General features: G+C 46.6%; 1 protein-coding gene across 19 annotated transcripts in view; it reads right to left on the bottom strand.

Moving 5' to 3' along the window:
* The window catches only part of ERI3 (ERI1 exoribonuclease family member 3), a 124,002-nt gene extending 107,495 nt beyond the window's left edge, over positions 1-16,507 (bottom strand). For 6 of the 19 annotated variants that reach the window (XR_009049147.1, XR_009049150.1, XR_009049151.1 and 3 more), the window contains exons 1-3: positions 16,122-16,384; positions 13,596-13,671; positions 1,668-1,945 (exon numbers count right to left, since the gene is read on the bottom strand). Coding sequence is in view for 14 of the 19 variants with exons in the window: in XM_057708506.1 (XP_057564489.1) it covers positions 1,668-1,945; positions 13,596-13,671; positions 16,122-16,256 (489 nt within the window). In the remaining 5 variants the exon portion in view is untranslated. The other 13 variants (XM_057708533.1, XM_057708615.1, XM_057708467.1 and 10 more) reach the window with 13 other exon arrangements.
* Between the last annotated feature and the right edge of the window lie 8,653 nt (positions 16,508-25,160).

Genomic DNA, 25,160 nt, shown 5'->3' on the forward strand with positions numbered 1-25,160 from the left:
GGGTATGGTTCCCTGATCCTCAACCCGAGAGAATCTACATAACCAAAACTCCCACCAACCACAGAATCTCTGGTAGTTTGGGGAGGTGGAAAAGATGACTCTATAAGCACAGGTAGGAGCAGGAGGCTGAGAAAGTAAGTGTGGCTCATCTCCCAATCCATCTTCCCTTTCATGCAAAGTTCCTTCCCCTAGGATGCTCTCTTCATCTAGCTTCTGTCTTCCCAAGCCTCAGCAGGTCTGATTCCAATCCTCCCCCAAAGGCAGACCACTACATTACTGGGAGAGCAGCATAAAGCAGAGGAGAAAGGGAAAGGTAAAAGGGTTGTAAAAGGGTTTATGGAAAATAATCTACTATCCTAAAGACAGAACCCCTTCCTGTGAAAAAACCCAACCATGAGAAATGAACCCAGTTTACCTCTGAATGGACTTCCCTGTCTCCCAAGTGTCTGCTGCTACAATCCTCTTCTCCTCCTCTTATTACTGAAAGCTGCTCTCAGACCAACGGGTCTACACATCCCCAAATTACACACCTGATAACCCAGCCCTACAGGGAAGAGTTACAGTCCTAGAGTCGGGCATACCCAAGGCCCCCACACTGTAATGAAGTGCCACATCAGCCCCCGACTATGCCCCTGAAGCAAACACCAAGCACTCCAATATCACCTAGCACAAGTGTCTCTCTGCTGCGAATCCAAGCTTCTCAGCAGCACTACCTTAAAAGGTAAAAGATATCTGAACACAGATGGTAACTAAGGAAAAAAGCAAGCAAAGAAATTTTCCTTTCCAACAGACCAACAATGGTTGTTTGGATTATCAAATGCTGCATAACAAATCATCCCAAAACTTAGTGGCTTAAAACATCAATAATCATTTATTATCTCACAGCTTTTATGAGCCAGGAACTCAGGAGCGGCTTGGCTGGTCAGTCTGGCTCAGGGTCTCTCCTGAGGTCAAAGTCAGATGTCCACTGGGGCTGTAGTTATCTGAAGGCTTGACTGAGGCTGGCAGATTCACTTCCAAGACAGTGCCAAGAAACATGACTAGCAAGTTGGTACTGGCTTTTAGCTAAGAGCCTCAGTTTCTGTACATGTGTGCCTCTCGCCAGAGCTGCCTGAGTGTCCTCAAAGCATGGTGGCTGGTTTCTTCCAGAGCAAGTGATCCAAAGGAGCAAGGTGGACTGTGATGCTCTTTATGACTTAGCCTCAGAAGTCACACAATGTCTCTTCCACTATACGCTACTGGTTACACAGGGCTAGCTCTGATTCAGTGTGGGAGGGGAACTACCAAAGGTGGGAGTATCAGGAGGCCAGGATCATTGGGGGCCATCCTGGAGGCTAACACAGCAGCCCTTAAAAGAACATGCAGCAGTAGCAGGAGATGGAAGGAGGGAAGGGAAAGGAGAGGAAGGATGGGACAGAAGGAAATATTTTGATTCCCAAAGGCTGAGACCAGAGAGAAACAGTGTACCCAGTTCTCTCCAGAGACCTCTCAGGTCCACCTTACCCTAGAATGCCCGAGTCAAGTCCTGCTTCTTACGCAGGAACTCCAGATGAGTAGCTAAAAGCCAAGAAGACATGAGAAAGTTCCTCTGGGTCCCAGAAAGCAAGTCGGTCCTCCATCCCTCCTTGCCCACCCCACCTTTGCTGAAGCAATGATGCAACAGTTACCTGAGGATGAATCTGTGGCTTGTCACACGTGGCCTCAAAGTCCAGCACTAAAAAGTAGTGATACCTCTGGGGAGGGAAGGACATCATTGCCGCCATGGATGCGCCAAAGCTGTGGGCCGCCAGCTTTCTGGTGGATATGGAGCAGAACTCCGGAACACCACAGGGAGAAAATAAGTGGGAGCCCAGCACTTTTCTTGCTCTTGAAAGTAAATATGAAGAAAATCGAGCTGCTCCAGTCTGTAAAGGTGCTAGCATTGAACATCCAGAAGCATCTAAAACTTAGGGAAGGAAAATTTAAAAAAAAAAAAAAAGAAAGAAGAAAAGAAAGAAAGAAAAAGGAAAAAAAGGGGGGAAAAAAAAAAGAACAGAGAGTCTGGGTTACTCCCTCCCACCGTGGCCCTCTTCCATCTGGTCTTCAGGAACATTCACACAATATGAACCGCTCCCCAGTGTTTCTGGGCTCTTTTTCGAAATCCCAGAATTCACTACTGAAGTTCAAGACCCTTAATACTGGCCCCCACAGCATTAGGACAGCTCTGAATCTCCCAGACCATTCCCAAAACAAGATGCAGCACTGGCCTTGATCTTTAAGTGGAGCTCTAAAGTTCAAAAGAGAGAGAGAAAAATTCTGTGGTCACTTCTCAGGTGGCAACAGTTAACATTACAACTAAGTTTCCCAAAGTAACCCGGGGTGACCCAGTTGCACAATCAGTCCTGGGAGCTAAGTAGACTCAGATGGACAGCAGAAAACGCCCAAGATTCTTTCCTCAGCTCCGTTCCCAGCCAACGGTCCCTGGCTTTCCTGTCTGTACCTTGACGTCTCCACATACCCTCCTCCCTTCCCCCGAAGGGACAGCAAGCAGAGCGCATCACAGGGAGCCTGCTCCCCATACTCTGGTGATTCCCCAGCCCCCAGCTGGTAAGTGGCACCCTGGGGGAATGACGCCTGCAGAGCACAGCTGGCAACAGCCTCAGGCCTTCCCCTCCACTGCCTTTAGACTCACTCTCTACTAGAGGCCTTGAATGACTGCAGGACTTTTTTAAATAGGGAAGAAAAAGAGAAAACCCAGATGTGGTGGTAATAGGAGCATTGCTAAAAGCCTAGTAAAGTTTTCTGGGTGAACATGTGCAAAAAGAAAAAAATCCAAATCACTTTTCAAGTTTTCCCTTTAAATTTGCAGAATGTCTGCTCCTCAGAGGACTAATGAAATATAAAAATCAAAGCCTAAGTTTTACTCACAAATAACTCAAGCTTCCTTTAAAACAAAAAACAAAAAACAGAAACCAGGAATGAAGCAGAAATTTTGTGTTTTTCCCATTTCATACCCAACACTCAAATTCCCTCAACTTTAACCCTCGAAGTCAAACAAGAAATCTCAATATGGAAATGGCCACAGTTTAAGCTTTCTGAAGCCCCATTCTGACCAAGCCAGAAGCTTGCCTCTGAAAGACTGCAAATGGGCACTTGCTCCCTCCTGTAGCATGGAGGAGGCTAGCAGCCTATGATGTCCCGAGCACACTCGAGGCAACGAGGTCACTACCACCAGAGTGGACATGGACAATGCCAAGTACCACTCCTTGTGCCAGCTCTCCTGGGACTCACAGAATGACGTACAACAACTTGCCTGCATATTTATTAGGATGTGTGCTCGTGTGGGTCCTCAATTTCCCTATTCCTATAGTGAGATTCCATGTGGAGCTAAGACCGAAAAGCATTTTAAGTTCTTCACATTCTAACACAGGCGCAGTGCTTGTTTACACCGTGGCTTAACAGCCTCTCCAAAAACGCAGCCAAACTCCATAGCCTGGGATAGACAAAGGCTGGCTTGAGTTTCATTATGGAATCCCTTGGAAAGGCAAACGGGCTAACATCCCTTTGAAAGCCAGATTCCAAAATAACTCTTCTCCATCACCCACTCCTGAACAGTACTGAAAGCCTTGCTGAGATGGGAGACACCAGTCTGCTGAGGCTACACATTCGAGCTTGGATGCAAAGTCCATCAGGGCCTTAGAGCTCTTCTCTAACCCCTCAAAGGCAGGCTATGCATAAGGACTTTTGAAAGTCTTAATGCTTTCCAAGGTGTATAGAGAGTGTGTAAAGTGTTTATAGGCAACCAGACCCCATCTGCCAAATACTACAGGCAATTAAGCATTGCGATTCAGGAGGGCTTCTGGGTTTGAATCCTGGTTTTACCACTTATTTGCCACGGCACCTTGGGCAAGTTCTCTTCTTCAATTCCTCACCTGTAAAATGACAATAACAGCTCTTACTCCTTAAGTGAGAGTGAAATGAGAGGACACACGTGAAGCACTAAAAGCAGGGTCTGGCACATAGGGCTCAATACACATTAGCTTACTATTATTACCACTACTACCCCGTTGGGCTATGCCTGCCTGGCCAAGCCTGGACCCCCATACTGTGGGCCTATAAATCCAATGCATAAGGCAACCTCAGAGAGGAACATCAATGTCTCCTGCATCCCCCGACTGCTACAGACCCCCATACCACACACTATATATGTCCTATCCCCTCCCATGGACAGCACACTGATGGCCAGAAGTCCTCACGCCTGCAGGCACTGCTTTCTCATCTGATTTCACCCACATCAAAAAGCTTCTCTCTTGTAAAGTCTTGAGAGCAGACATTAGGAGACCAGGCCTCCACATATCGGCAGTTACTGGGTTCCATACTTTCCTTACTTCTAAAAAACCAAGTTCAACTCAAGTCAAGAAACAAAGAGCAGCTCTTCTCCTGTTCCTAAAAAATTAAATCTAATGGCTTTAGAGCCATTAGTTGTGGCAGAGGAAAACAGGGGTCTACAGCAGTCGAAGCGCGAGGAGCAGAGGGTCTCACGGGCAGCATCAGAGCCCAAGCTGGGTGAGGAGGCATCCATGTAGAGGCAGGAAGGTGTGATGCAGCATTACAGAGCCCTAGTGGTGTATGAAAGGCATCCACTGTGGGACAGGGAGGAGCAGCCTGATATGGGGACTCATGGGCAGGGTAAAAGAGGCACCCAAAAGGGGGAAAGGGCAGTGGCAACAATGGGAGATTAGTTACATACAGAGGGACCCATCAAAAAAGGGCATGTATTAAGGGTAATGGGACCAGGTGTCTCACTGTTAGAGGACGGAATTAAAATATGGAGAGGGAAAAACACCTATGGTGTCAATTGGAATTGGAGTGTGAACTCTTGGTTCCTGATATATATGTGTGTGTATATATATATATAATATATAAAATATGAAGCTAGATGTAAACATGAGGATGTGTATATATCTATACACAAACATACACACGTATACATGTTTTCTAGCTCTGGTTACTGAAGGGCCAGGGAGCAGCAACACTCTAACAGCAATGAGCACATCTAGCACCCAGCTGCCTCCTAAACAACATCCTCCACAGAAAGAACTAGGGCTCTCTGGAGAAATGGCTGATTCCAGGGCTGTGGTAGAGAAAGAACAAGATGAGCCTAGAACACCTTGTTGTGCCAAAAAGCAAGGAAATGCTCAAAAGGACAGAGAAGCCAGTTTGAAGGGGCTCCCATTGGCAAGTAAATAATGATATTAATGGATTATAATGCACCGAATAAAAAAGGAAGCCTTGAGGCCATAACAATATAAATAAATAATAAGTAAGTAAACACGTTTTAAAAATTAAAGTTTGGTAAGGGATTTCACACAGTTTCAAAGTATCTCCGCATAGAACGATTACTAATTATAACAGGGAGTACGTTTACAATGGAGAAGCCTGGCAGACATCACCTTAATCAAGTGAGCAAAATGAACATCATCAGTAATGGGATTAATCAAAATCACACATCACATGATAGGATGCAATGAGAAAAACAAAGCATCCCTTCTGTGATATTCCTGTCAAAGATGCATAACTTGAATCTAATCATGAGAACCTATCAGACAAACCCTAAATGAGGGACAGTCTACACAATAACCAGCCTGTAATCTTCAAAAGTATCAAGCTCATGAATATCAAGGAACAGTTTACTGAGAAAAGTCTACAGGAGATTAGAGACTTGGTAACCAAATGCCACCGCACAATTCTGAACTGGATCATTTTGCTACAAAGAACATTATTGGGACAATTGGCGAAACTTGAATGGGGTTTGAGATTAGTTGGAGGTAACACATCAATGTTAATTTTGATGGTTGTGTTATGGTTAGGCAGGAAAACGTCCTTGCACACAGGAAATACACTAGGGTGATGGGGTGTTAGGTCAGCAACTTAACTCACAAATGATTCAGGAAAAATATTCTTTGTACTCTGCTTCCAACTTTTATGTAAACTGGGCCTATTTCAAACTTAAAAAAAAAAATTTTAACCACATGCAATGTTGTTTAAAAAAAAAAGCAACAGAGAACAGTGCCTGAGGGAGCCACCTCCCTGTACTGCCACGGAAGGTAGGCTGCACGCTCCTCTCTGGCAGGGAGGCTGGCAAAAGCCAACCCTCAAAGCACAGAGTCTGCATCCTAAGTGCCCCTGCCCAGTGCCCCCTCAGGAGGCACTCCCACCACTTCTAGAGCCTGCTTGGGAAACACCCCTGCACCCCCTGCAGAGGTGTTCCACCTGCCTATCCACCCTCTGACATCTTCGGGATTCCCCTTTCTATTGATGTCTTTATACTTTAGTCACAAGTCTGCAGACTATAAGCCTATAACTTACATCATCAGCTGGGACTGTGAGAATCTAGCTGAGGGACAGAACTCAAAAGGAACAGTTTATGATTCTGTGTATATCTATCCGCTTACAAGCTTTCACCAGAGACCAAGAGTTACACACATTTATTCTGACACCCATTTCCTTCTCTTAGCAAATTAAAGGTAGTAAGTAGTCTGTGGCAAAAAGGAAAACGAATGATTTTCTCCTCAAAATAAAGGGACCAGCCCCTCAGCGGGGCAGGGGAGGGGAAAACAGGGACTGCCACAGACCAGCCCGATTCGACTCGGAGGAGCAGGCCTGCGCCACAGCCCCTGGAGGATGGTCTCTGTGCAGAGTATTTACACAACAGACACAATGGCTCCTCTGCAGCCATTACTGTCGGTCAGGTAAATAACGCATGTGCCAAAACACACATTTAATGAGGGAAATAATATGCCTTTATAAAAAGCCTCAATCTGTATTTACCTGAGAGACCAGAGAAGCACCAAATCACCAGATTAGTGGAACCACAGAGGAGTCATTCTGGTGTCTTGGGTAAATAGACGTTTTATAGCCTTCCATTACTAGAGGGGGGAAGGAAGGGCGAAGGGAGGGGCCGTCCTTTAACATCCACATACAGGCCAGGAGAGCCTGGGGGAGAGAAAAGAAGAGAAGCCCATCATGAAACATGGGGTCCACTCCCACCCCATCTCCCCATCCACATATACTTGGGATCTCTGGGGAGGGTATGGGTTTGTACCATCGCTGGATTCAATCCATTCCATAAAAAGCCAGACTGCGGAGTTCCCTGGTGGTCCAGTGGTACGGACTCAGCGCTTTCACTGCCGAGGGCCCAGGTTCAATCCCTGGTCAGGAAACTAAGATCTTGCAAGCCGTTCAGTGTGGCCAAAAAAAGAAAAAAGAAAAGAAAAGCCAGACTGGGAGGCAGGGGTACATTCCAGAGAAACTCCAGGGCACTGAGGCAGGTTCTAGCTCCAGCTGACTGGAAGCACGTGGGACAGCCACAGTATCCCCAGTTCCCAGTCTCAGGGCAAGTCCCTGTTCCAATCTGACCTGCAGTAGCACAAGTGTTCAGACACCTGAGCCATAGAGGCATCCGCAGAGAACACGGCAACACCTGTCTGCAACTCATTCAGTCACAAGCCCTGTCTCAGGCTGCTACAAATAACCTGGGAAAAATATAAATAAACTGCATGCCTTCAAATGTCATAATTTTCAATCTAATGAATGCATTCTTACTGCCAGAGCACTTTCTGTGAAAATCACAGACTGTCAAAGGTGAAAGAAAACCTAAGAGGAGACACAGTCCAGCCAGCCAGGGAAAATAAGCCCCAGGAAGAGAAAATGATAGTCCAAGGTTCACAGAGCAAGTAAGGGTAAGAAGAGCACCCAGGGTTCCCAACTTCCAGTTCAGAGCCTCCGGCCACTGCCCCAACACAAGGAGCCGGCACCAGCACTTGCCCCCCAAGCTTTTCTACAGTCTCACAGTGGAGGCCAGGGGCCTGAGGGCTTGGCCTCATCTGCTTGCTTGACACCCCTACAAAAGCCTGGATTCTCTACCCGGCCCCAAAGTGGAATGGAAGCAGGAACTCTAAAGCTGGGTCCTCAACTCAACAAAACACTCTCCTCCTCTCTACAACCCATCACCCCCTAGGCCTGCAGCTTCAGCTGCTTCTGCTCCAAGGCAGGGCTAGGGAGAACTTGCCCAACAACAGAAGCAGCTGCTAATCCCAACCTATCAAAGGAGTTAAAGTCACTAAAGACCTTCAAGAACACCAAATTCTGATGGCAACATCACAGGCCATAGGAGGCTCACTCTCCCCTTCAATTAGCTCGTCTCAATGGCGCAAGGCAGCACAGAAAAAGAAGTGCCTGGGGACTTCCCTGGTGGTGCAGTGGATAACACTCCTCACTCCCACTGCAGGGGGCCAGGGTTCGATCCATGGTCAGGAAGCTAGATCCCACAGGCATGCCACAACTAACAGTTCGCATGCCACAACTAAGGAGCCAGCCTGCCGCAGTTAAGGAGCCCACCTGCCACAACTAAGACCCAGCACAACCAAACAAACAAATAAATAAATCTTTTAAAAAAAATAGAACATGTGAGATATACTTGTTAAGAAAAAGAAGAAAAAAGAAAAGGTGCCTGTTTGTGATTTGCCTGCTGTTTGCTAACCCACCAGCCACACTCAGTAGCTTAGGCAAACTCCTTCAAGGGGCCAAGGCTCAGAAACCTCTCTTTGCAAAGACCTGTACGTCAGTTATGACCCCATCATACACGAATGGGGGCAAAGGCTAGTTTCCTAACACACAGTAAGTAGGAAAGAAATGGAGGAAGGGCAGGGTATGGTATGGTACTCTCATCCCTTTAAGCTCCTCCCACACTTGTAGAGAGCATCTGACCCTAGAAGGAAGGTACCCAGAACCTGTTATACCCTTGCTTCCAAGATGCAGAACTGGAGTAGAAACAAGGAGTCATACAGCTAGTTGTTAAAACATTGGTATTAGACAAGCACAGGTTCAAATCCTGACTCCACCACATGTTCTTTGTAGCAATAGCTATAACAATAGTATCTATCTCTCTGGGGTTCAGTTAGACCATGAAATATGTACAAAGTGCTTTGCACAATAGTTAAGTTCTCAGTAAAAGGGAGCTACTGTTAATACCCAAGAAAGAGGAAAGGGAAACACTATTTTCTGAAAATCCACTACAAGCCAGGCACTGTAGTCATGACTTACACATCTCATTTAAGCCTCCCAACCATCAAGCAAAATAGGTAACAGTATTCCCATTTTACACATGAGAACACTAAGGTTAAGAGGCACTCAGCTCTTCAAGGTCCTGTTCTCCTCTCCCACGTTTAAGGGCCCACTTTCTCCACTTGGCTGATTCTCCCATCAGCCATAGGGCTAACAGTGCATAGCAACTTCAGCTTTTCTCTGGAGCTAAGGTATGACTTTAACCAAAAGGAACTCGACCATAGCAATAATTAAGTCTGTCCAAATCACTCAAATTTGTTTCTAACAAGAAAAACAAATTGCAGCTCCGGGTACAAAAGTGGAAACAGGAAGCGGTGTCTTAGATTAAAACAATGGCAGCACAAGGAACTCAAAGCCTCTTCTCAAACCCAGTTCCAGGGAGGCAAATCTTCCCATCTTACAGAGCGGAGAAACTGGCAGGAAGCACAGCGACAACCAGCTCTGTTCAGGCCCCTAAATGTGATGTTTCCTTTTACAAATCTGTGCCTTGGCAAATGCTGATCCTTCTGTTTTGAAATGTACTTCCATTTTCACTAGGCAAATTATTGCTCCTTCAAAATCCAGCTCAAATCTCTCCCTTTTAGTAGCTTTTTCTGACACCATATCAGAAAGTTAATTGCTTAAGTGATCCAGTAGCACATTAACTTTTATTTCACTATATTGTAAGATTTTAGTTATCTGTTTCTCCTCTTAGCAGTAATCTTCAGGGAGTTATGTGAGAAGGATGGAAGGTAGCAGGTGTAGGGGTGTATGTTGTGTATGTGTGTGTAAAAAGCCACATTTGAAGAGATCATTTCTTTCTTTTTTTTTTTTTGGCCACGCAGCATGCAGGATTTTAGTTCCCCAACCAGGGATCGAACCCACGCCCCTTGCAGTGGAAGCACAGAACCCTAACCACTGGACGCCAGGGAAGTCCCTGAAGAGATAATTTCTTGTACTTGTTTTTTTGTCAGACCCTTGAATCCATCTTAAAATTTCAAGTAGCATTAAAGAAAAGTACAGCATTAGTTTTTTTCCATCTAAGGAATGCATGAGTTTAAAAAATCTGAGGAACACTGAGCTAGAAACAGATCCTGAAGGGCAAAGACCATGTTTTATTCATTTCTGTGTTCCCAGCACAGGGCCAGGCACAAAGTGAGTACGAGGCAATGTTTGCTGAATGAATTATGATGTCAACTGCTCTGGAATCAGAACATGTCAGAACAGAAGAGGGCCTAAGAACCAGGAAAAGCCTCTTTTCTTTCTTTCTCTCTCCTACTTCCTACCCCCCTTCCCTCAATTCTGTCCGCCCCAGTTAGAGACAAGAGAGTGAGTGAGCATTGCCTTGGTGCCGGAATACTATTAAAAGGATTAATTTAGGGACCGGTGTTTGGACTGTCACATCCAATCACTACCCACAGATCTACAGCTTCCCAAATCAAGCTCATGCAAAGAGGAATCAATTGCAAGGACACAGAGGGTCTGAACAGGCATACTAATGGCCTCCTGAGGTGCCAGCGGCCAGCTCTGACACTCCCATAAATTATCCGCCTTTTGATTTTACCTGTAGCTGTGGGGCACAAGGCACAATTTTGAACATATCAAAGCAATCTCTCATCACCCAAGGCTCCCCCAAGAACGTCCCCCAAAGAGGATAGACTAAAAACAATGACCCAAAGGGAATCTGCCTCCCAGAAGGCCTGTTCCTAGCAGTCATCAATTAAAACCCAACAGGACCAAGTGGATAAAGGGACCCAGACCAAGACTAGCAGATGTGGAGAAGGCATGCATCAGAACTGCAGTTCTGCAATGACTATACATCTCTCACTCAAAGGAAGAAAAATCATAGCAATAAACTCACACAATCTCATCTGGAGGCAACTCAGCACCAGCTCTGACAGTACCTCGCAGCGTGACCTTGGACAATGCACTTAACCTTCCCGGGCCTCAGTTTCCTCACATGCATAGCAGGGATAATAATGCTGACCACCTGACCCACTTCCCAGAGTGGTGGTGAAAAGTAATAAAAAACATTCGAGAGGCACTTTACAAAGCCACACGGTGGCAACATTAATAAACGACCCCAACAAACCAGGAAAATGACTGGTCACGCTTTGGTGAATTTCTTTCAGGTAGCTGTTCACTCAATTCACTTCACTGATGATGCTGGGGCTAAAGTCCACCCTGAAGAAAGTTCTGGGATACTGAATGGGACTCCTGCTGTCTGAAAATTTACCATTACGAAGAGCAGCATCTTGCTTTAGTTACGATTTCCTCCTGCGTGCTGGCTGCCTCTGCCAGGGGCTAGGTTTCTCTCACATGGCCACAATGACAACTGTGAGCACCTCAAACGTACTAAGCCAAAGGCCGAGGCATCCAACTGCTACCTGCTTTTTAAAAAATTGTGTAAAATGCTATTAATAACAAAAGTTAAGGACACCTTGCTAATAGTTTTATATCTTATTAAATCCTTTAACCTATTAAGTTTCATTTTACAGACAGGAAAGCTAAACTCAGAGAGGTAAGTTAATTGCCCAAGGTCACATAAGCACTGTTAACAGAAACCTATAAAAATAAATAAATAAATAAATAAATAAATAAATAAATAATTTTTTTAAAAAAGAAAAGAAACCTATAGGTTTCCCTCCAGCACTGCACACCAGAGCTTGCAGGAAGAGCAAGGCACTTCATCAGATACTCAACAAATACTTTATTTGATCCCTGTACCTGACACATACAATCATACTCAACTAGGAGACATTCTCAAAACCAGAAAAAGGTCATCAGTTTCCTAAAAGCAAGCAAAGAAGAGACTAAGTAGGACATACATAGAATGAGGCAATTCCGTGGGAAGCTTACGAAAATGGGTCCCCCTCTGTGTATTTAGTTCAAGTTCAAAGCAACTAACATTAAGCTATGAGACCAAAGCCCAAAATCTCTCCCAGGCTACACTTATTCACTACTTCTTTCAATAGAAAAGAGTTCCCCAAAACTTCTCATTCATTCCACACCAACTTGTCCTTCCCACATCTTTTCCAGTCTGTGGACCAGGAGCTGGTATCACCAACAATTTCTCTGGTAGACATCCTTTAAGCTCAAGTAGGTGGCCAGGAAATTAACAAAGAGAACCAGTATATACAAAGATGTAAAGATTCAGGTATACTCAATTTTTAATTGTCAAAACACTGTCTCAAAGGTGAAAATATAAAATGTACCCATGTAACTGCCACAGCCTCCTTACTGGTCTCTCTGACTCAGGTACTATCGCCTTCAATCCATTCTTAACACTGAACAATGAAATCAAAGCAAACTTTCTAAAACATAAATCTAGTGTCAATGGCTTTAAAATCTATCAGTGGCTTCTCACTGCTTTTATGATGGTCTGATCCAGTGGTTGGTCCACAGGCCAAATCCAGCTGCCACCTGTTTTTATAAAGTTTTACTGGAACACAGACACACATTCATTTTCGTATTGTGGCTGCTTTCATACTATAGCAGCACAGCAGTTAAACAGTTGTGACAGAGCCCAATAAAGACTAAACATTTACTATCTGGTCCTTTACAGAAAAAGTTTGCTGACCTAGTCTAATTTTTTTTTCTACCCATCATTTAATCCTAAGAGCTGATAAGGTCCTGGCTTCTGCTTACCTTTCCTCATTTCTCACTATATTCTCCTGTCTCCTGCCCACTGAGTACTCTGTTTCAGTCACACTGAACTTCAGTTTCTCAAACTCAACAAAGCTCTGACCTTCACACCTGGTTGTTCACATCTCTGCCTAATTCTAGCTGAGTAGTTTACTTCCTCTGAAAAGCCTTCCCTGAACCCACCAGTGTGGGCTGGAGAGCCGTCTAAGTACTCTCAAGCACATATACTTACCTTGTTGCAGGATTCCCAGAGGTCTCGTCCATGAACTTGTAAGCTCTTTGGTGTCAGGGATAGTAGCTGTCTTTTTCACCACCACAATCCCACCACTGAGCAAAATGCCTGGACCTCAGTTATTCAACAAACAGCCTCTGAGACCCCAGATATCAATCATCAGAGTCTACCTTTTTAGCTAGCACCGATCCTTGTAAAATGGAGACAGGCTGGGATTAACCATCCACCCAAAGGTGACCCATAAACCAAATTAAACCAAAATCCCAATGGCCTTGATCAAATGCATTTATCAAAATCCAAATCAATGTGATCCTTGCTATTGTCTTAAGATGTGTATTTCTCAGGATAAAGGATTATTCCACCTCTATTCAACCTTCCTGAACTTCAAGTAGGTGCTCATGTAATGCCCACAAAGAAATCATGGTAGAACTTGAAAGTCTGGACACCCTACCTCCAACTCTCACCACTTTATAGACTTTGGGTAAGTTTCAGTAGTCTTTCAGGGTATGGTATCTTGTCAGAAAAAGCTACAGAAAAGTACAATCTGCACCAGTCCCCACTTCTCACCCTCCAAACCCAAATACTCATAAAAAAGAAGTCAAGCCAAAACTTGATCATGCAACAGGATTCTCACCTCTCCTTACTTCGAAGATGCCAAGACTGGCCGCTGGGGATGCTGAAGGTTCTGTGAGAGCTGGAAAGCCCCAATGCTGTGGATAAATATATATCTCTGCAAAAAGTCTATTTCAATACAAAGGATCACACCCCCAGGGAGCCGCTGTTTGAAACAACTTAAGGCCCACACTGTACTTCAAACTCTTAAACTTGAACTACTTTGGGATAACAGTTATCTATGCGGGAGCACAGTGCCAGTACAGAGCTTTCGGAAGCCACCAGTACTACAGTTGACCTTTGAACAACACAGGTTTGAACTGTGCAGGTCCACTTCTTATGCACAGATATTTTTCAATAAATATGTCAGATTTTTTTTTTGGAGATTTGTGACTATTTGAAAAAACTTGCAGATAAACCACATAGCCTAGAAGTACCAAAAAAATTAAGAAAAAGTCAGGATGTCATGAATGCATTAAATATAAGTAGATATACATATAACATATAAAATATGTGTTCATCAACTGCTTATGTTATCAGCGATGCTTCTGGTCAAAGCTATTAGGAGTTAAGTTTTTGGGGAGTCAAAAATTATAAGCAGATTTTCAGCTGTGTGGGGAGTCAGTGCCCCTAACCCCTGCATTTTTCAATGGTCAACTATACATGCTTTTGGAATGATGAATTTCACCTGCTCTAGTGGCATACTTTTTTTCTTCCTAAGGAGATTTATCTCCTAGAAACACTAAACATTTAAAATATCTGAGCTTGGACTGAAAGAGATGGCCATGAAATCGTGGTTCTCTGGATAATTCAGAATCCTAGTCTAGTCAAGTAGGGGACACTGGTAAAGGCTGACAATATTCAGAACTCAGGAAATGAGGCAGGGATTAGGGGAAGCACTGGTTGCCACAAAGCCACAGGCCACATTGCAAATGGCCACAAAGACCAGGAAACACTTGCAGGATACATCCAGGTCTGCCTCAAGTTCTAAAAAAGTCAAGGTAATCAAACCCCAAATCAAATCGTCAATGGATACCTATCATAGTTATCACTTAATTCAGCTCTTCCATACTCCGGTTTCTCTTCAGATCACATAAATCTTACACCTTTTACTAATCAGATTTTCCAAAGGACTAGAAGTTGCAGAGGTGCCCTTGTAAACTAGCAACGCCCTCGCACAAAGAAACACCTAGGTTTGGAACCAATCTATTCCTGTCTACCACTCTACACATTTAACACTTTATTCTACTCAGATCCCCTGGAAAAATGCCACTTGCCAACCTACCCCACCACAAAGAAAACACTTTTCAAAATGAAAGGAAATAAAAGCATTTTTATTTGGAAATTTCAAGTTGCAAGGAGAGCTCTCAGCCAAGCTCTGTGACCTAGCTAGCCGATTATTTACAGGATCTTTGGGCAGGAATTGTTAATGAGCTTTTAATTTGGAGTGCTTAAGTTGCCAAAGTGCTCTGAGCTCCACTGAAGCACCACAGAATCCATAAAGGAAACCTTATCAATCACTTCCCGGCAGCTACCTCTCCCAACCCCCACCTCTCTGAGGAAAGGCAGCCAAGTGGGTTTCTAACCAAGATCACAGACACACACATTAGTGGAGTCACACTCCAAGTCCCTGTTTATAAATTGACTTTTAAATGGTAGGGAATTCAGGCATAATATACTTAAGCTCCAGGCATGAACCCACCAAAACAAGGCATGCTGTGTTTGATAAAGTCAGAATAAAGCAGAATTTGATGAAGCCAATTTCTGGTAGAAACGCTACAATCAAAAATCATTCAGCCAATCACAACCTACTATAGTTCAAATAGTGTACAGTCTTTAGCCAATGGGATTCCTGGTTTTTTTGCCCTTCAGCTGGGAGACTGATAAAATGTCTGACAAGAACTAATACCAGAGAAGTGGCCAGAGACCTATAGCAAAGGCAATGATGGGTAATATCAGTTTGCAAAATCCAGCCCTAGGGACACAATCCAAACCCTCAATGAGGAGTCACGTTCAGCATCTTCCAAGTCAACAAGGAGCAGTTATATTTTCCAAGAACTCGCAGTCAAGCCCTGATCTAAGTTCGTACCTTTTTAAGAAAACACCTGTTGCTGGAGCATTTGCAAGAAAAGCAAACAGAAAGCTAGCCAAGTTAGGCCCCTCATTCAATCCTTCCACCATAACTACTACCACCAATACAGATTTACAAAGAAGTAAACTGCTAACCTTGTGTGTGTGTTGGGGAGGGGATAAAGGGAATGTTCTATCCACCATCTCCTTGCTAGTTTTCTATCCTCTTTGGTCAAACCTCTCTTCCTCCTCCTAAGTAATCCCAGGTAAGAAGTCAGCATGCTTAATCACCTCACCCAGCCTATCTTGCAAAACCCTACCCCTCTCTCTCCCTCTCCGCCAGACCGTTTCTCAGTAGACCATGCATCCAGGGTGAGCACATGGGCCAGCACCCCAGGCTGCACAAACTGCGCGCGGCGACCCTCACCCCGCATGCATTACCAGGGCCCAATCTGGGGGGCCTCGCCACATCACCCACCCCGGGGTGTTGCCCCCAACTCGGGCCCATCCAAGTCCAGGGGATTGTAAGGGGAGGAGCAGGGGGCCAGGAGACCAGCCCTCCTTCCCAGGGCCGCCCCCGCCCCCCGTCAGCAGCGGGAGAGGCTGTCGCCATGGCAACGCCCCCTCCTCGGGGCCAGCGCGGCAGGCTCCCTCCAAGTGCAGGCCCCGACGTCTCCCTCGGCCTGAGCAGGCGCTCAGGGCAGTTTACGGCGGCGGGCGCGGCCCGCGCCGACTGCGGCGCCAGCCAGGCAGAGGCAGGGCCAGCTCCGCCCGCTCCCCACCGCCCGTTCCCGGCCGCCTCAACAGCGGCAGCCAGCACCACGAGTCCACAACACACCGACTCACCTCCGCGCACTCTGACCCCGGCCGACGCGGCGGACGGGCGGGCGCGGTGACCAACCGCTGAGCCCGCCGCCGGCTCCTCCGACCAATGGGCTGAAGGGGGGCGGGGCTTCTTCTCCCCAAACGCTCACTCTCCCGCCGACATGCGCGCTAAGGTGCTCCAAGATGGTGACTCCCCGCGGCAGGCCTTATGGGACTTGTAGTTTCGAGGTTGTACGTATTTAGAAGAAAGTGAAGGGGGCTTCACTTCTGAGCTGTGAAAGAAATTTTTTAAAAAAACGAAACTTTCTAAGACCTAGAACAACCCAGGTCCCCCACGTCCGTTTTCCCACCTTACAATAAGGTGAGTATAGGCTCATAAGGTGACATGTATTTAGATGTCACCTTCTCATGATTCGTTCATTCAACAAGTCATTACTATCATTTACTCTCTGAGGTGGGCCTGAGGAAAGACCTGAGAGGAGGTGGATTTTAGGCGAAAAAGAAAATGCTTAGATTTCTGAAGGGCCTTCGCAAGGAGGAGGGAACTGGGTTGTTCAGATCAGCTTCACAGGGAACTTCAGAGTTAAAAGGATTCTGGCCTCACCTGTGGGGAGCTTCCACAGTCGGTCTCTTCAGTCACCTGGAGAGAACTCTGACCAAAGCCAGAGATGTGTTTCTTCATCTTGGTTATGCCTCTCTGAGAAGTCATGGGTATCAGGTTCTGAGCTGGGAAACCCCAGCCTCGGGCAAGCCAGTGATGGCTTTAACAGCCTCCCAATCAGCCAGGAACATCTTCTGTGCCCAGCTTCGGTCACCAAGCCCTCTGTCTGCTGTCTGAATATTTTCACTTAAGAAAATGATGTCATTTCTGGGCCCTACGACCTCCATGGGATCTGACCCTAACATAATGAATGGTTCCCACCTGAGCTGGGAAAGCTTGGTAGTCCCCATTTTAGGGAATGCCTTCCTTAATCCCCCATGATGGGTTAGGTGATTCTACTCTGCACCTCCAGAATTGATCACATTGTTTTGTAATTGTCTGTTTCTTTGCTGTCTCTCCTCTAGGGCTATAAACTCCATTAAGGTAGGCATTATTTCCATATTGTTCATGCTATAAAGTAATACCCAGCACAGTGCCAGGCATAAAGTAGGCATACAATAAATGTTTGTGAACAAATGAGGGAATAAACACCAGCAGAGACAGGTGTCACTTAACCAAAGGTCAGTAAAGTGAAGGCACATCTGCCTATTCCCTGGTTCTTGGAGCTGGAATTGGGTCTTCCTCCTTCCATTAATGTAATCTAGATGTTAATCCCAGTTGATCATATCAGTCAACATATTTTATAGTGCCTCTGCTGAACATCAGGCACTGCCTCTGTTGCTAAGGATTCATTGGTGAATAAGACACACAAAATCTGTGTCCTCAAGGAGTTTTTATACTGGGGAGGGGGAGGGGGGAGGAAGAACAGACAATAAACAAGTAAACAGATAAACAAAATTAGACCTATAAGAGGCCATAGTATGCCCTCTCTTGTCTCTGGCTTTGTTATAGCCTGAATCTGGCCTGAGAATAGGGCATAGCCAGCCTTCTTGGCTGTAAGAATGAAGCAAACATACACTATGAGGGTTGGAGGCTTTCCTTAAGGCCCAGCCCCAATATCCTCCATGGATCCTTCCATGGTCCCCTTGACTTCCCCAAAATGTGTCCTTTCCTCCTTGGTGCTCTAGAATACATCTGAACAACTTCCAGGGCCTCACCACATTGTGAGCTCTTTTTGGACAAAGATCAGGCAAAATGCACTCAAATAATAGGACAGTTTAAGTACACTTGGTACCTCACACTGCTGTCTAACCCAGCATTTGGCTCCCTCAAGCCTTTGGCTGTGTTCTGGCTCCCTAGAAAACGGAGCCTGAGGCAAAGCTTATGTAGTAAGATTTCATTGGGAAGTATAATCCCAGGACAGCTAGAGTGAGGGGGGAAAAGGGAAGTGAGGCAGGGAAGGAGGGATAAAAAATATAAAGTAATATGACCAAAGCTTAAAAGAAAGCACAGTTAGTTGCTGTGTTCTGCAGACCATGTGGAAGCAACACTTCTCAGGAAGCAAGGGAGGGTTTTGTTACCCCACCACTCCGGTAGCCACAGTGGGCACCAGATCCCACACCCTAAAGCACAGTGGTTCATCTGAGAATAGAAACCATGAGAGGAGCCTCTGGCTTGGTCAGAATAGGCCACTGCAGTACCACCACAGTGGGCACATTGGAAGCTCTTTCAGAACCTAACCCTCCTCCCGGAGTTAGCTGAGACAACCAGATGTGTTAGTAAATGACATGACAGTAGTGGCAGCTGGGTTGTGCAAAAACAGGTGGCCAAGGTCTGGGGTGGGGCAAGCAAATGGGTCACGTGAGTTTTGGGAGGCAGATGAACTGATTCTAATACAGGCACAGATACACCCTGGGTAAGCCACCTGGCTGCTGGATTAAGTGACTGAGCTAAAGTGAACACTGAGAGCAAGAACCAAAGAGGACCACATGGGTTCTTCTGCAGCCCTGTCAAACCACCAAGAAAAACAGCAAGATGGCCATCAAAGTTGGGACCTTAATCAGCAATTGAAGGGCAGAGAACCCAGGGCCCAGTGATAGTGCATGGCAGCCCCCAAACTGCGCACAGCTGAGAAAACCCAGTCTGGATCTGAAACCATTCTATCTGTTAACTGGAAAAACTGCTTCTGCCATTCTCAGTCCCTATAAGCTATGTAAGATAACACAGTGCCGTTATAAGGAGTGCAAGCTTGGAGAGAGTCTGCTCAGGTTTGCGTCCTGGCTCTGTCTGTGACCTTAGGCAAGTCACATATTCTCTGAGGCTCAGTTTCTTCATCTCTGTAGTGTAGATAATGCTAGTACCTACTTGTTATTAGAATTAAACATGCTTAGCACAGTATCCTGTGTAAAGAGTTCAGTAAATATTGGCTATTACTACTATTCTTGCCCCTTCCCCACCCCTCTTCCAACTCCTCTTCCCGTTGTGACCACCACCATACCACCTCCTCGCCCCCCTCAACCCACCCCCACCGTCTTCTCTGCTCCAAGAGCAGTGGGGGCTAGACCTGGCCATGCCTTCTTCGCCCTGCTTTCCCCAGGGCTGTTGCCCATGAGCCTGAGCCATTCATCTCCCTGGTGACCTGAATCTGAACTAAGAGATGGATGTGGGGTGGCTGAGGCCAGGGTGGTAATGTGCTCCCTTATCTCTGTGCCCCTCACTGGGGCCTAGTTAATTTTCCCTTTGATTTTAATATAGATTTATTGAAAGTTTCAGTTATCAAAACAAACTGCAGCAGCAAATTGGTGTTCTTTGCAGGCCTACAAGTGCCTATAAAGCTGCCATGCTCGGGAACGAATGGCGCTCTCCGGGAGGTCAGTCATGGCAACAGGAAGTCCCTGGGGACACACACGCTGCAGTTTAATATTTTTCTTATTAGCCTTTTTCTTCTTGGCTATCTAAGCCTCCCCTTTAAATCGGAAATCAAATGGAGCCACCTGCCCAGGGAGGCTCTCTTCCCCAGGCTGCTCCACTGTTCCTTCTCTAGTCCTAGCCTCTGCACCTCTAATCCTCTGACTTCTCCCTGCCTTGCCCATTGTTCCAGACAGAGTTGTGACTCACATGCCCCAGCCGTGACTCTCAGCGCTGTCTCAACTGTAGAAGGTTGGCTTAGGCTATCCAGCCACTAGTGGGAGGCAAAGAATCCCTAGAAAAGATTGGGGCCTCTTCCAGATCTGGTGCTCAGAAGGGAGGAAAAAGCAAAGTTTTAAAGCAAGAGTTGTTTTCCAAAGGGCAGACAATCCTGTCAGGATCTCCTGAACTCAACAGAAGCAAAGAGGAGATGACGATCCTGGGGATTGGGCAGATGTTCCTTCCAGCCCAAGAATTGTCTGATTTCATTCTCACATCCCCACTGCCATTCCCAATAAGACCCCTCTTCTCAACCCCAGCTTGATTGTTGAGACACACCATTTTCTGGTACCAATCTGCCTCTCTAAGTGCAAACTGGTTTCTTGCTTGCCCCAGTGGCTCTTATAGGTAGAACCACTCACTGCCACTTCTAGGCTCTGGAATCAATCCTGTCCCAGGGAGAGGCTTCATGACCTGGTAACCTCTCCTCTCCCAGTCATCATCTCCTCTTCTGGGCCTGAGGTGTGGCTGGGTCACTTGTACATGCCACATCCCAATTCCCAAAGTCTTCACCTTGCTTTTAAACATTGCCTGCCAGCAACAAGGGCTACTGCTCTTCCTCAGAACTCGGACGATGACTGAGGGTCCTGACAGCAGTAGCTGTGCACCTAGAGTAGTGAAAGGTGCAGCTAGACAGTCCAGGAGTTGAACCTTGGCTATGACACTTGCTGCCTCTGTGACTTGGGGAACCTCTCTGTGATTTCATTGCATCTTGTGCTTGCATCTACCCTTGTCTAAGGACCACTCTATAATAAATGTCTCTGTATCTCTCACCTACAATATTTGGAGATCCTCAAGGAAGAAGACTGTGTTTTAATGGTCTTTCTATTCCAAGTATGTCTATTTGATGAAGTCTGTTTACTATAAAATGGAGATAATACCTACATAAACAATAAAGCGAAGAAAGCACCTACCACAGTGCGAAACCAATATGAGCTAGGTGCTCAGTGAGTGAAGTTTCCTTCATCAATTTTCCCTTGAAGTTGGTCATCCACCACCAGCACTCCCATTTTTCACCTGTTCCCATCTCAGCTTCAAGTTCAGCTTTCTGCTGTTGCCTGCTGGAGCCCTTCCATCACTGTTCAGATGCCAGCATTCACCCTGGCCCCTTTAAAGTGGTGCCAACTTCTCCTCTCCTCTAGACTAGGTTCCCTCCATTTTTCCAAATCCACTCACAAACTGCTGTCTCCTGGTGGCTCTATTCCCTGGACTGCCTTGGAGTTCGTCTGTAGCCATGCAGATGCTCCCTACCATCTATACCAGCTGGTGGTACCAGTGAGTTTACATTAACATTAATACACCAACCTTGCTCATTCTAGGTCCCTACCTGCTCCTGTAGACATACCAGTCCCCAGCAATGTTCCTTAAAAAAAGCCTCAATTGTGCCCATGGAACAATCCAAGCTATTATGCTCCACTGGCTTCTGTCGCTAAGTGCACGATGGTGGCCTTGAATGCCTCTGCTTGATGAGCTCAATTCTCATGGTACCATGAGAGCATGGCACTCTCTCACAAAGTCAGAAGATGACTCCCTCCATATTACATGCAGCTAGGGGACATGAAGCCCCACAGCAGGATGGTTTGAGCTCTTAAGTATTTCAGAGACAGGTCTTTCCACTTATTTAACCAGTCCTTTTTCTTCCCATTGGGCACACCTGCTACCACCAGAGGAGCGAAAATAGGGTGTTTAATGGGAGACATCATACTGAACCAGAGCCACGATCTCTCTTCAACCCTTAGTCACATTATGGAAACTGGCTCGTCTGCCAGACTCCCCCCTCCTCTATCATTAGGTTTCTCTCTGGAGCTCTGCTGGCCCTACCAATAATATGGTATCCATTGGGTTATCCAAACACGCTATCATATACCTGATCCAGTTATGGGCTTGGTTCAGATTTTTTTCCTCTGAGAGGATTTTTCAGCCCCGTGTAAAACAGTGGATTCAAATAAATGTTTGGGTCAGGGAAAGTTGCCTGGCTCACTGCACTGGATGTGGCCAAGCATCAACTCCAAATCCCCTAGGATCCCCATTGCCCTACCTTCTCCAGCCCCCAGGATTTAGTGAATAAATTCCTTTTACTGCCTACCACCTTCCCCTACCTTCCCAGACGAGTGGGCCTTGTCCTTACACTGGACCCATTGTGGTTTCATAGCTCCTCCTTCCTGGTCTTGTCTTGGCGTTCACGTCTTCTACACTCAGGCTTCAACCTATGCTTCCAGCCTTATTTCCTAGTAGTCCTTTAGCTCCCTTCCTCTCCCAGGCCAAAGGGACTGATCATTACTCAACAAGGAGCTTTGCATTTTTCTGCCTCTGAGACTTGGCTGGTGGTATTCTCTCAACTGGGAGTGCCTTCTCCATTCCCATCTCTATCACTGAACTCCCGGAGAAATGCGCCCTGCTCCAGGAAGTATTTCCTGATCCCTAAATGGCCATTCCTGCCCCTCCCCTGAGTCCCCAAACCCTATCTGCTGTTCCGCCCCATGCATGCGGTAGGCAGTAATCCACAGGCCAGGGGCTCGCTCAGTATTCTTGATCCCTAGGCATTTCCCTACCACAGCCCCCAGGGCCTGAGAACACTGCTGTAGGGCTTTTAGGAGGGCATCCAAGGCCTTCAGGGGATCTCCTCCAGCAGCCCGTGCTGAACTAAGAGCTAGTGTGTATACTTTTTCAAGATGCAACATTCTTTGAATACCTAGTTTGTGCTAGGCTCCTTGAAAATGCGGGACAGGAACATGAGCCACAGACACAGTTCCTGCCCTCAGAGAGCATACACTCTCCCAAAGGAGACACACAGGTAAGGAACCAGGTGTCGCTCAGAGTGGTAACTGTGATCATAGAGACCGGTTGCCATGAAGGTCTGTGGATGAGGGGCCGATCACAGCTGGAAAGGTTTCTCAGAGCAGGTGACATTTACGTCAAGTCCTAAAGGTTGAACAGGAATTTCCCAGGCCCAGGAGGTGGGGAAGAAAAGAGTGACGAGGGCAGTCCAGGCAAAGGGAATAGCATGAGCAAGGCTCAAGGCAAAGGAACGGCCCACGTATGGATGGGAAGAAAGTACTACGGCAGCAGAGAGCGCGGCAAAGCAAGTGGCTAAGAGGAGTTTGAAGAGGTAGGCAAGAGTTAAATTCATGTGTAGTCTTACAAGCAAGCCTTCATAAAGTGTTTGGACTTGATCTTGAAGGCGATAGGGAGCCACCAAAGAATTTAAAGCAGGACAGTGACTGGGTCAGTTTGGTGTTAGGGTGGTACTGCTCAAACTTGAATGTGCTTACGTTCCAATCACCTGGAGATCTTGTTAAAGTGCAGACTGTGATTCTGTGGTTCTGGTAAAGGACTCAGAGTCTGCATTTCTCATGAGTTCGCTGGGGATGCTGTTGCTGCTGGTCCTCAGACCACACAAGAAGTAGCCAGGTCTTAGTGCCATCTCTGTGGCCCAACTCCCCACTGCCATCCCCAATCACAGAGCATTCTTCTTCTCGCTGAAAATGGTTCAAGGCTGCTGTGGCTCTTCACTTTTATTTAGCATTTATATTTTAGAAGCTGTTAATTGAATATTTGATCCACACCCAGCAAAGGGTCAGGTGCAGAGGGCGCAGGGCTGGGGAAAGACAGAAAGCAAGACATTTTCCTGCTCCAAAGTGTTCAGCATCATCTGTGAAGGGGCAGTTTTCCCTGAGCTGCCCTCTGCCAGACCTGTCATAAACATGGTAAATGAGGCCTGTCTCAGTAGTGCTCCCTGGGGCCCCACCTCCTCAACAGCCCCATCCAGAGATGAGCCTGTTTATCCCTAACAGTTGTCTCTGACCTCTAAATCAATTCCCTGTCTGATACCAAAACCCTAGTCCTCCCCAACCCTCCTCCCAATTCCAGGCTAAGTCAATTTGTAAAATTGGAGGCAGCGTGTGATGACAGGAGTTACAAGCACAGGCTCTGCACCTGGTCTCATAGCCCAACTCCACTACTTATTAGCTGGGTGATCTTGGGCAAGTGGCTTAACTTCTCTAAGCTTCAGTCTTCTCATCTGTTAATTGGGGACAATAATTCTTTCTGTGTCATAAGGCTGTTGTGAGAGTCAGATGTGGCAATGCCTACAAAGCCCAGCCCCTGAAACAAGCAGAGAGTGCCCCATAACTGGTAGCTATTGTTTTTATAAATACAAAAACCTGTGTGTGCAGGAGCTTACCAAAGCCCTGTTGAAAGCCTATATCCGCAAAAGTCCCTGCTGTCTCCTCTCCACCTAGGATGGCTTTTCCTGCTTGCACCACCCCCTCCCTAATGCTGGGGAAGCAGAACACAGCCTGAAGCCAGCATTGAAGAGTTGCCCCCCTGGATGAGACAGCTTTGGGGAGCACTTACAGGACAGGAGTTTTCAGCCTCCCAAAGCTGAGGCTCCATGTTGGAGGGGGATGCTCTGCGGATTCCCTCCTACCTCCACCCACCCCACCATGTCCCCTCCGTCCGGGGTCACCCAGGCTGCCCCTCCTTCCAGCTGCAGGGAGAGAGGCAGCTTCAATCATTCATCTTAATGTCTCTATTAAGCAGGGTTATGACCAGGATGAGACAAGAAACAAGGTCTTTTAGTGTAAAAACACGGCTCCCAGGGCTTGGCCCCAGGGGACTCCTCCCCGGCACTGCTGCTGCTCCCAGCTACTACTGCTGGAGGGCAGCTGAGGCTCCAGGTCAGGCAAGATGATTCTGCCCTGGATTCTCTCTCTCCCTGCTTCTTTGGAACCTTCTAAGGGCCTGCCCAGAGCTTTCGTGTCCAAAGAGAAGAGCATGACTTGGCATCTAGTGGCAGCCACACAGTCCTCCAGGCTGTCTGTGTGAGGCTTGAACCCTAACTTGGGATCACTGTCCTTATCACCTCACCACTCACCCTCCGTGTGCAGGCAGCGACAGCCTTAGCCATTGGGCCAGGGGGCACGATTGGGCCTGACCTGGAATCTGGGCTCAGAGCCTAAAGGA

This window comes from Hippopotamus amphibius, chromosome 1, assembly GCF_030028045.1.
Source record: "Hippopotamus amphibius kiboko isolate mHipAmp2 chromosome 1, mHipAmp2.hap2, whole genome shotgun sequence".
NCBI lineage: Eukaryota > Metazoa > Chordata > Mammalia > Artiodactyla > Hippopotamidae > Hippopotamus > Hippopotamus amphibius.